The following is a 12,730-nucleotide window of genomic DNA, read 5'->3' on the forward strand; positions in this document are numbered from 1 at the left end:
AGATTGGCATTGCAGCCGGGAAAGTGTGATGCCTGCTCAGATAAGGTAAGAATAACGTATGTGTGTGCTTACATGCTTGCATAAACTCCTAGCAGCTGGGAGCCCATCCAGGATCACCAGCGGAGGAAGAGCTGCCGCGGCTGGCTCCTAGCCTGGTCCTGGCCTGCCGGCCGAGCTAGGCTGGGCATTAGCGCAGCTCTAATGAATTCACCCTGGAGTGTGTCCAGTTTATCAAAGAGAAACATGAGCTTTCAGTGACCAAAAATGCACGGAGTGACTTGTGGCACAACACTGATGGGGATTTTAATTTATTTTTTTAAATTGTACTCCAAGTTGACATTTCCAGCCTGTGAAAATACAGACACACTGAAAGCCCATAAACCTGCTCTGTGAAGCTGAAAAACAGCTATTGCATAAATCCTCTATCTGCAGTAGGTTTAAAAATCCTTCCGACTGACCTAATACCTTTCCCAATAATGTAGCCAGAAAATGTGATTTATTTCAGGTTTTAATTTTTGTTAATGATATATTTATTCTTATTAGTATATTTCAGTTAAATTTGCTTCTTAGATTTTACATTTTTTACTTTAAAGAAACTACCCAAAGTAATTTGAGCACGTCCAAGTCTCTGCAGGAGAGCACTACAGGAGATATTTTACAGTCTGCTGCACATTTAGCATATAGTCATTCTTCTTGTAACAGCATTTGAATCCAAATTCAAAACCATGCATTCTGTGTGATTGCATATTTAATAGGAAAAGCTAGCTAACTATGCTTAGTGCCCCGTTTGCAGTGTATGAGTCAGATATGGGGAATGGAAAGTACAAACAGATAAAAGTTTAGCTTTTTCTTTCTTTCTGGCTTTTTAATAGTATCTTTTGAAGACTGCTGGGGGCTTCTTAGCGCTAGGTTGACAGTTTCTTGTGCAAGCGTTCACCAGCCGTGTGCTGCGGGCTGTCGGGGTCTTCCACCTGGCTGGGAGAAGGAAAGCACAAGGATTTCCTTTGTGAAGCGGTGCATTATTATCACTAATGGTGCAAGACAGAAAAGAGAGATTGTTAAGGGTATATAAGGGTTTCTCATTCTTAAGCATCTTCTCTAAAACAAGCAAGAAGTCAGTTTCGTTGAGAAAGCAGTTTATTGCCTGTATCTTTTTTTCTTTTAAACCAAGAATTTTAAAAATGTTACGCAATGGCCTTCATGGCTATGCAGGAAAATCTATATTGACATAATGGACTATCAGTACACTTGCTGATGACTTTACAGCTTACACATGTTTGCAAGGGATGCATATGTACCTGTGTGCATATACATATGTGTCTGGCCAGACGCAGTTAGCTTTAGGATTCAGAAGGGGACTTACAAACTGTTGGTGATGTTCTCAGGGAATCCCAAGGTAGATATATACGTCATTTCTCCAAGCTTTGGGGGTCAGTAATCAACATGCATGTTTGTACAATTGACCAGGAAAGATATGAAAAAGCCCTAAAATGGGATAGCTGTTATCATTTCCCTCATGACCTGTGCATCCTGGCTGGCAGCTTTTGAGATGCAGCGCATTGAGCAGCCAATATGTCTGTGGATAGAGGGGAGTGGCCCGTCGCCTGCCCTCGGTGAGCACGCAGCCCGCATGCTGGGGGACGGCAAGAAATGTGCACTACAGGGTCCAGCGACTGCCTGGGTGGCACTGCATTTCTGTTTGCCAGCCGCGATGCTGCTTGTGTATGCACCAAAAGCAGCGCTGATCAGCTTTCGCCCCTACCTCTGCTAATGCAAAGCCATTTCACCGGTGACATGCTTTTGTTATTTCAGGCAGTTTCATTTGAATTGCTAATAAATTATGAAAAAAAAAGAAAGGCTTTGAGTTATTACTCAGAGCTGCCTGTGTTACAGAACACCTGAAGCAACAGCAGAGTTACGCCGAAGTTGTCCTGGCGCGGTATTGTGCCCATCAGGGTAATTATGCCGTGCTGACAATGCTGCAACGCTAACTGTGTGCACCCATTTAAAAGCAGGCACAAACGAGGGTGTCAGACAGTTAGGGCAGAGCAATGCAAAATGCGCTGGAGCCTCGTGGTTGGCACTGGGGCTTTGTGCGACCGCAGAGCAGTGCTGACTATTGAGCGAGAGATGAAGCACTGTAGCACTCAGCTCCCGGCCTCTCCGAATTGAATGGCAAGCTCCCAACCTCTGAGTTCAGCGTGTACAAAAGAATATAAAAACACCCTATAATATGGATCTCAGTAGAAAGAACAGAGCTCTCCAAGAGTCATAGAGAAAGAAAAAAATTATACGTGGGTCTTTTTTAATATCTTAAGAGGTTATAGGACCTTTTGGTATCCAAATAGGAAAGCGCATTGAGAAGTAGTACTGAAAGGAGGTATGAAAAGCCCTTTTGAATAATTGATTTTCCACAGAACTGCTTACTGGTAGTATACTTTCAGCAAATGTGATAAGTAAATATGAGTCTTACTGGTGATCTCTGTATTTCATTGCTAGAATTTTTGTTAAAATGGTGAATTGCGATATTCCTAGTAATGCCTCCTCTCTGCTGGTAGAGCATGCATGACATGTCACACTAAGCACAAGGACCAAGAATCACATGTTGGTGACCTGTGTGATGGTGTTAGGGGCTACAGTGGAAAATTTAAGGAAAATAAATTTGCATCTGGGTATGAAATGGAAAGCAAACCTATATATTCACTTGCACCTTGGAATTAATATACTTTATTCAGCATTTGTTTGAATATCTGGGAAAAAAATGAAAAGCCACAGCTGCCCGAAAGACATTCTTCCCATGGCTTTACTGACATAAACAGTCAAAGAAAACAAACCTGGAAATTGCATGAAAAATTATTCTTATAAAATCCAATGTTAGTTTAGTTCTCATTCATGTTAGAGCGTTGCTACTGTTGCCATCATTCAGAAGGGACAGATTTGAGACCCTGGTGTGCAAAGCAGGGAGTGTACATATATGAAATGCAAGTTGCTTTTCCCAAGCTTGTAACCTAAAAAACTCCTGGAGTAAGAGTATCTTTATTTTTGTATAGTCAGCAGAAAAATTGCAGTGTGTCATCATTAATGAGTCTGGAGTACGTTTCAGCTGTGGAATTGCTGCACAGCGATAAGGCTTACTTTCACTGTTTCTCATACCATATGGTCCCATAATTAGTGCAGGCAAAAGGTAATGATAGCACAGTGGAAAAGATGGAACATGATGAGCTGCAGCTTGATCTTAAAAGCTCTACATTATGCCATCTCTACGTAAAACATCTGAAACACGAAGCAGTTTTAAACCAGATATTTACTGTTACACTTGTATTTTGGGAAATACTTTAGTCTTTCTTTTAAAACAACCATTATTTATGCAGGTGCATATATTTATGCTGTACTTGCTACACTGGTCTCTCCCAAATACCTGTGAATGTTTTTTCAAGGGTAGTCACTTTTGATTTTTCAGATGGATTTAATATAATGAGATTAAATTCACATTGGTTTGACTTAAAGATTACATAATGTCTGTGTTTAGAGAATTCTTCGTTCAGAGACAAAGGGGAGTTCTCATGCTGAGCTCTTAAGCATGGAAAATATGAAGTTACCTTCCCCACTGATCATTTTACTTGAATAGTTCATGAAAAGCTCATAGAAAAATTTCAGAGACTGCCATTATGATACAGTCCCAGCAGGAGCAAGACAGATAGGGTAACTTCAATATGTTACCTAATTGTATGTAGGTGAACTGCAGAGGATTCCGAAATGTGGATAATGAATCAAAATGCAAAAGTCTTCATTCAAAATACAAATGTATTTCTATACTTCTTAGATGAAATATTGGGCCTGATAGTCTTTTCACTGATGTCAGTGGGATCAGCATCCATAGAAGCTGCAAATGTGATTTGGAAATCTAATGCACGGATTTGGAAATCTGATGTACAAATAAGCTTTGTTTTATTTCTGATACTGACTCCTGACAGCCAGACTGAACAGATTGAAATACTATGGAAATGGTTACTATCAATATTTTGACACTTTCAGTTTCACCTAGGACCAGTAAACATATGCGCACATGCACACATCTATATGTATATATAGGAGATAATGAATTTTGAATCATTTGGGTTTAACTCTATTTTAAACATATTTAAAAAAAAATTAAGGACTTAAGCAGCTATACAATCTGAAAATGTCCATAAGTCTACATCTTTAAAAAGCTGTTCAAATTATTCTTTTCTGTTGTGTCCATCGAGGTACTTTTGACGTCCCTCACTGCTGTACGTTCTAAGTCCTCTTCCAATTGTTGACAGATTTTATCTTTGTAACAACTTTTCAAGGTAGAGAAACATCCTTACCATTTTGAAGCTATGAGTTGGGGGCACAGCATGAATTAAATGGCTTCCCGAATCCCATGTAGCAAAGTTGTGGCAGAGCCAGGACACCAAAACCAATTATCCAAGCCCTAATTGAGGTAGACCATCCCTGCCTGCAGTCTCTTGCCCTCTGGTATGCGGTATCGTAGCAAAGCCTCGCTGCAGAACCAGAAAGATATTTTGTGGGGCCTCTGCTACTTTACCACTCCTTTTTTGCTTTCAAAACAGTTGCATCTTGTTGGTCATGTTGTTTTTGTGCAATACTACTTGAGCTGTCTCCAGGTGTCCAAAGCTGAAAAGCTGATGCCCCAACAAGGCTATCTAGACCGCTCACCTTAACTCCTGGCAGTGCCACAGCAAGGGGACCGCACAGCAAATGGGCGCACATGTGCCATGCAGCACAGATTTGGCACTGCTTTTTCCTGTTGTGGTGATACTCAATATGTCCAAAATGCTCTGTTTTTCATTCCTTCTCTTTCTGTTCAAGCCTGAGAGCCAAGACCCCTTGACTCCACAGGGGGGAAGTCTGGCAGCTACCAAGCTCTGGAAGCCCCTGCCAACAGCAGCACCTGAACCTGTGCCTGGCTGCCTGGCTGCTCTCCTGCGACCCCCTTGGCTAGCCCGCTGTTGGCTGTGAAATCCTTTGTGTGGCTAGTGCGAGGCTGTGGCACTGATTACACTTCCATGTCCATGTGCCACATGCCCTGTGTAACGACCTTCCACGCTAATCAGGCTGCCAGCCACAGGCACCATGCCTGTCTGCTAGCCAGCCCCACGAGGCCGGCTTCAAATGAGCTTCCTGCATCGCAGGAAGAGGAGGATGCCATTTATAAATTTTAAAATATTTCCGAGTATTTGCTATTTAATTTTAGTTCTGTATCAAATAGATCAAGTCCATATTTTGCTTTGCATTCTCTTTTCCTGCATCTATATCCTCTCTGCATCATTTTGTAGGTGTCTATTTAAGGTGTATACTTATACTTTGCAGCAGATGTATTAATGCATTTATGACTTTCAAAACAGATTGGGTACATGTAGGCACATAGGTTCATGTTTAACCACCTAAATAAATGGTCTGATTTTCAAAACTCTTGCACAATCAGCAGATCCAACTAAAGTCAAACATGGAAAGCAAAGCTTTGTATTCTGTACCACTATGACTTTTTACATAGTGCTTTTCTTAATGAGTCTATTCTAAAACTTCGCCAGCAGAACCCTCAAAAAAAGAACAAAGAACAATCAACTGTACTGCAATATACTCTTACAATAAGTAAAAAATGTGGTAGGAAAGACAAAGTACTGCTTTTACAATATCCTGTGCCAAATCACAGGTTATACAATTCAGTTTTTTATTTGCACAGCCAACAGTGCTTTGTAGAGCAATCAGGGAAGATAATAGAATTCATTTTAAATTCTCATTACTTTAAAAGTGTTGAATCTTCCTAAATTGTTTTGGGGTTAATTGAGAATTTGCTGTCTTACAATAGACTAGGAATTGTTTAGGCTGCCCTTGTTTCATATTTTTTGTGCATACCTTTGTTGCAAAGTTATAAAAACAACAATAAAAAAGAAACAAAGAAGTGAAATAATGATCTGCATTGTTGCTATTCTAGCACTCATTTTTATGGGAGATAAAGCTCATGTATTGATTAATGTTTAAATGATTATGAAGTGGAAGTACATGCTGGGTTGAGGGAAGGTATCACTCAGTATGCATTAGCATTTGCCTTTGCTTCTCTTCTGCATATTCCCGAAGGGTTAATCTGCCCTGTGGGGAAACTCTGAGTGACTTTTGGGGGACCATGAATAAGCCTCATGTTTTCAGTCTTTGTCTCTTTTTCCCATAAACTCCCAACGATTTTGGTTTCCATATGCCTCCTCTAACGTATTTTAACATAGGAATGGCTCTCAAGTAAGTGGAATTTTTCATGGCTGGATCTGTTGAATTTTGATCACGATGTTGGCTGTCTGAACACCCGTGTGTTCCTGTGGGGCCCTGGTGAAGTCGATACGGTTCAGCAGCCTGGGAGAGATTGCACTTTGCAAGCCTGGAGCAGGCTCCGGGTCAAGCGTAGCAGCCACTTGGCCAGTATTGACTTTTTTCACCCCTGAAGTTAGCCATGTTCATCCTCTGTAGGATAATATCACCTCCCCTAGAGGCACACAAAAAAACTTCATGAGGAAACTGATGATTTTTTGGTGAGAGACGTGTTTCTCTGATGAATTAAGGCTTTCTGCTGAAAACGCTGTTGTTTATTGAAAACAAAACTCAATATTCTTCCTTTGGGCTTCCATTCTTTTGAAATGAGAGTACTGCATTGCTCTTTGAAGTGTGCTGTTAATCTGCAGTCTAGTTTATTTAAATGGACCTGCGGGCCACGTGGCCAGTTCATGAGGGTCCTGGAGCCCTGTGCTTGCTGAAGCACAAACTGAAGTCTCGCTGTGCTTCCAGCTAATCCAGGTGTGATGGATACCTGATCTGAGGGCTGGGGCAAGATATCCATGGGTCTGTCCTGCATTTCTCAGGCCTAAGTATGTGCACTGCCTAGCTCATGCAATTTGCCCAGAATTTCTCTCTTTTGTAAGAGTTTAGTTTTCTTCTTGCTGAATGGTATGGTGGCCAGGCCCAGGATTTATTATTCAAATGCTAGTACTAGCTAAATCCACTCTAATCTTTCCTAAGTTACAGAAAAACACAGCACTGTTGCTTAATGACTCCCTCACATGGCTTTATTTCAATTTTTGGAGGGGAAATTCCTGGGCTGGGGGATGGACAAGTCCCATTCTTCAATTTGCTCCGTAGCTTTTTACAGTGCCATCGTAATAACAGAATTTAGGCTTGAGCCATGTGCTAGGCCATTCTTGTTTGTTTTTCTTCCAGCTTCAGCAAATGCTCACCCTTACTGTTCAGACACAGTGAAATTGGCTGCAGGAATAATGAATGATGCTTATATCCGTCACAGCAACTAGCTACCCAGGCTAGTGGGACCCAGGTGAATGTGGCCCTGCCTGGCCTTTTCGAGGTCTAGCAATCCCAGGGAAAAGCTGTCAGTCTGTGCCTAGGCAAAACACCTGGGCAGTGAAAAAGCCTGTCTTATACAGGGCTGGATGGTCCAAGCCTGGGACCGGGGGGCTGGCGGCAGCCAGATGGGGCAGCTGGACATCTCCCCTTGCTCTTAGCCATGCTCATGGACATGCCTTTATCATTTTCTGGGGGGATCACAACTTATTTTTGCTCCTTCCAAAGGATACCAGAGGCCAAAGCAAGGGATCATGCCTTTATTTGTTGACCTGCAATTTATTCTTTCCCGTTCTAGCACTTGCCATTTTATTTCATTTTACCTACCTTTTTTCCCCTCTAACAAATCTGTTACTTTTGATTATTCCCTCAGGAAATAGTTGCACTGATAAATTATTTTTGGCAGCATTATAACATAGCACATCTTTTAAATGAATGTCACTAAGAGGCACTGGCTTGGCACATGCTCATTAAACAATAACAGGTTTTGTGTCAATTACTTGTAATTCAAGATGTCTGTGGAAAATCTCATGGCTGTTTATACGCTATAACAATCCACTACGAAAAAGATAAACAGCTTATTATAGTATGTATTGATTATATGATTAGAATTTCAGTTTAAAATATTAACACATTTCACTGGAGAGAGAACTTGTGCCACTTAATTCAGCTCTGTGTTGTTATATTATTTAATATATTTAGCTATGAATCAGGCCCTAATCATGACCATTCATATGGTCGTTACTTCAGTCAAGTGGGGCAATTCTTAGTGCATAAACTAAGCAATTTCTGCAAATACTTTCAGTATCATGGTCTAAATATTTGAGATGATTATTACAAAGAAAGCACAGAAGTGAGTTATGTATTGAGTGACCTTGATAAACAGCATTTTCAAATCCTTATTCAGTTCAAGCTTACGTGGTTGAATTGCTCCAGGATTCTGAGCATCTCCTTGAGATCATAGAAGCAGGGCATTACAGACCATAAATTACAGAATAAATCTGTGTAAGTCTGGGGTCTGTTGGATAACAAACTCCCAGGAGAGTCTGAATGAATCCACGGGCTAACTATCTTTTTGTCACCATGCCCCATCATCTCTCACATCTCCAGCCCCACACAAAATAATCCATTCGAAGAGAAAAATGAGGAACACTCAGAAAAGCAATCAAAAATAACTCCTACCCCAGACAGGATTTTGAGCCTGGAAAGCAAAGCAATGTGAGACTATTCCTGGGGTCCGTAGATACTGGTCCATCGGCGGTGTTGTGGTGGTACGTAAAAGCGGTCAGATCCTCTGGTGTGTAGCACGTCAAAGATTGACACTAGGCAGCAGGCTCTATTTAGTGCTTTAAATACGAATTTCAGTGCTAGGCTTTGAGGTATATATGTCCAAAGATATTAGCTAATGCCTCTCTATGTTCCTACATCTATCAAATGAGCCTAACGATAATGACCTAACTCAAGGGCAAAGCACAAGGTTTAAGCTATGTTTTTTTCCAACCCATGAAAGCCAGTGAGGGCAAAGACATATTCTTCTGTAGTAATGTAACTATTTCATGCCTGGATGTGTAATCTTTTGATGGCTTTTATCTTCTTATTTAGGTATTCAGTTTACAAGGATCCAGCGGGCTGGCTAGAAATTAACCCTACCAACGGCACCATTGGCACCACCGCCGTCCTGGACCGCGAGTCTCCTTACGTGCACAATAATGTATACACTGCTCTGTTTCTGGCCATAGACAGTGGTGAGTAGCCACTATTGATCATACCCCTTATGTTGAAAGTATATATTATTTTTTGTCTGCTTGAAAGTTACCATTCAAAAAAGTGCACATGTAAAGTTAAGGTTATACTTCAGTTCTTTGTGAAATGGCCACCCAAAGGTGTTAGAAAGCATTGTGACCAGCAGAAAATAGAGGAATAAACTTAAGCAGCAGACTAAGAACAGCTTTGGTTTAAGGCCAAGTCACGCATATTTTTTCCTATACTGAGATCTGAGATGTAAGTAGTGTATGAACATTCTTGGGAAATAATAACTCATCTTTATCAGAGTTAATTTCTTCATAATGTCTGAGCATTTCTTAAGCCTAAGGAACCTAAATACCAATAACAGCTCATCCTGATATGTTGAATTGTATCTTATTCAACATTCAATGACAGAGAGAAGAAAAACATAAGCAAAAACTCTTGTTAAAATGTAATATTTTTTTACGTATTGTGTGGATTAAAGTTCCTTCTGTCAAATATAATCTAAATTAAACTATCTGGTGAAAACTCAGTATGAGTAACTTCTGTAGCAGAGAAAAAAATAGAGAAAATCCTGAACATTCCTGCAAATCTCCAGCGCTAAAGGCACAAAATAAATAAAAGCTTTTTCTGTAATATAACAGCTAATATGCTAACGCTTTTTCACAGCTGCAGCTGGTTTAGTCCTGGTGATGAATTGTAAAATGTTTTTTTTAGGAGAGTAATTCTACATTTTTGTAACCATGTGACTCAGGAAACTTTTGCAGGCCTTGATAGAAAAAAGAAAATATCTCCTTAAATAGAAAGTTTTTTTTCCACTGGGGTGATGATTTACTTACATATTCCTATATATGCTTTACCAGGAAATTTCCAGAGAAAAATGTAGCACTAAACTTATTTCTGTCTTTTACTTGCCTTTGGATAAAGAGTTTTTAAATGCTTCTTAAAATGGAGTACCCTGGGAAATGTATTCTTACGGTGAATAAGTAAAAAGTCAGGATAATATTACTGAAGGACTGATTATCAGAAGGACAAAGTTGCGTATGTTTTAAAGGCAGAGTCGTGTACAGCCGTGCTGTCAAAGAGAAGAGAAGGAGCAAAAAGTTGAATGTTTCCAGCTGCAGAAAGCAGCCTAAATGGAAGCAGACTTTCCCTCCTTGCTTGTGTGGATTTTTATCTTGCACTTAGTGCAGTTACACTCATTACTAACATTTGAAATAAGAGAATAAATAAGTAGAATAGAATAGAATAGAATAGAATAGAATAGAATAGAATAGAATAGAAAAGAAAAGAAAAGAAAAGAAAAATAAGCAAGTAAATAAGAGCCTCCCTGCCAGGAGCTAGGTGACCTCTCTTAATTCCTAAACTTTTTTCCACACTGGGAAAACGAGAGGAGGGAAGGGTGTCTGGGCACTGACAAGCAGAGCCACAGAAGAGCTTTCACCTGGGTTAGAGACAACAAATTAAACCAAGATACAGTCAGCATCCAGTCCCAGCGGCTGTTGCTGCGTTTGTTTGTACTTCGGCGGTACTGTTAGCATGGCAGCTAATCTCCTCAGACGTTATCGACTTCTCTGAATGAAGTAATTAGGAACCACATGTGTGCATTTAGTAGTGGCATGCTAAGGTGTTAATAATGATCACCCGTGAGTACTGCACAACTTTGCTCTGGTGGCTCAGCCACAGGTGGAAATGGCAGTAAATAGCAGGCCTTAAATAGGTGATATTAATCCTGTGCTCTGTATCACCCTGGATTAGCTCCCAAGCAGCTAGTGAAATGCATTAAACTTGGAGGTAGGTTGGGAACTGGAAAGATTATCTGCTGGTCTGTAGAAGTGTGCAAGGGTGGAGTTTGGGGTGCAGCTGGAGCAGCGAAGCTGCTCGCGTTGGCCGGCCCCGGTGAGTGGCATCGCGGTGGCCGGGCTGTGACAGCTCCTGGCAAACCTGAGTTCCTGCATGGTCGGTGCAGGCTGTGATTGCTTTGGTTGCAGGAGCGGTGCTACCTTGGCGTGTATGTGCTGGCAGCTACAGTCTGTGAAGTCTAGACCCTCCGGCTAGGGCAGCCTAGGAAGTTTTTTAATTGATTTTGATGATTTGTTTGGGGGTTTGCCTCGTCCCCTGGGGTTATGGCTTGTAATGTCTCTCAAAGCTGTTCCCCAGCTGATTTCCAGGTCACTGCTGATGCTAACTAGCAAAGCTGACATCCCCTTGATTTTTCCTAGCCACTCATTGCTAATGTCCACCACGAGAAGGGATATTACATTAGATGGCAAGCAAAATTGTGCTAGAATAATATGAAATGAGTGCAGAATTCTTTCAGGACTTTAAAAGGGTTGTGTGAGCTTAAAAATGAGAAGTCAGACTGAACGTAACTGTGTGCATTCTCTCGCAAACCGCACTGTGCACAAATGGCAAAGTAAAAGCCATCTCTTTTTTTCAGGTTAGTAAGTGTAGTCTATTTAACATCAGTGAATATGGTTAAGATTTTTATGTGATAGGGCTGACTTTGGCAGGATTAAGAATTGCCAAATGAGATAGAGTGGTAAGCTGAAAACTTACTGGCATTTCCAATGGAGCAAGTCGTTTACTTGGGCTAATAGACTTGGGGCAAAGAGAGGAGAAAAGAAAAAACATAATAAATCAGAGACTTCCCCCCCCCCCCCAAAAAGCATTTAGTGTAAGTTATTTCTTTCACTGTTGTGTATGGCTGCTGGCAAAGAAACAAGAGCAAAACGTATGTTTGTTTTTCATTAAATGTAGATTTTGTTTTTGGCTAATGCAAGCTCTTTATTTATAGCACATTACAGTCTTTTTTCCTCCCTTCATAACTGACACTGCCCTGTTACCTTGATTCACCCTGAAGTCAAATCTGAGATGCCCTGGCACCTGCACCGTGAAAGCTTGGGCTGCCCAGGCCTTTGCTTTTCTCACCGGGGGAATAGGGAAGATTTTGGGGCGATGTCCAGTGCACAGCGCAGCGGCGTGAAGAGGTCCCCGCGGCAGCTCTGCCCTGCTGAAACGCTGTGCTGGCGCTTGGGAGGTTTGGAGGGAGAAGTTTAGAGGTTGCCGTTTCCCTGTGGTCACATCACCCAGGCCTGATCCAGCTTCCCCTGCATTCGGCCGGGGTCGGTGCCACCGGGGTCCCGCCAGTGTGCACGGCGTTGAAGGATTACAACCCGGGCGCTTGCTCTGGAAGGGTGGCTGTGAGCCGTTCGCTAGCTTTTAACAGCACATTTATAATCAAACAAGGTTCTAAAATGAAATAAAACTGATTTTTTTTTTTTTAGGACCAAGGGAGAAAAGAGAACTAAGTCAGGAAGCTGGTGCCATGTTTCAGCTCTTGCATTTTAGGGACCCTAAGTCTGACCCCAACACAAAGTTAGTCCTACACTATGAATTTCTATAAATAGTCATAGCATAGGCAGTTAGTATAATTACAGAGTGGATACTGTTGTCCCATCGTATTCCAATACTACTACTCTTTAAACTGGCTGTACTATGTGTTTCCTATTTTGGTTAAAGAGTGGAGACGGCTGGAAACTTACTTCATATGTTTCAAAAGAACACTTCAGGGTGTTCTGATTTGTAAAACATTGAA

General features: G+C 41.2%; 1 protein-coding gene across 2 annotated transcripts in view; it reads left to right on the top strand.

Annotated features, from left to right (window-relative positions):
- CDH13 (cadherin 13) overlaps nucleotides 1–12,730 on the top strand; it is a 500,018-nt gene that overhangs the window by 453,730 nt on the left and 33,558 nt on the right. For both annotated transcript variants that reach the window (XM_026092592.2, XM_026092593.2), the window contains exon 11: nucleotides 8,989–9,131. In XM_026092592.2, coding sequence (XP_025948377.1) covers nucleotides 8,989–9,131 — 143 coding nt within the window. The remainder of the gene's footprint in view (nucleotides 1–8,988; nucleotides 9,132–12,730) is intronic.

The sequence above is a fragment of the Dromaius novaehollandiae genome, chromosome 13, assembly GCF_036370855.1.
Source record: "Dromaius novaehollandiae isolate bDroNov1 chromosome 13, bDroNov1.hap1, whole genome shotgun sequence".
Classification (NCBI taxonomy): Eukaryota; Metazoa; Chordata; class Aves; order Casuariiformes; family Dromaiidae; genus Dromaius; species Dromaius novaehollandiae.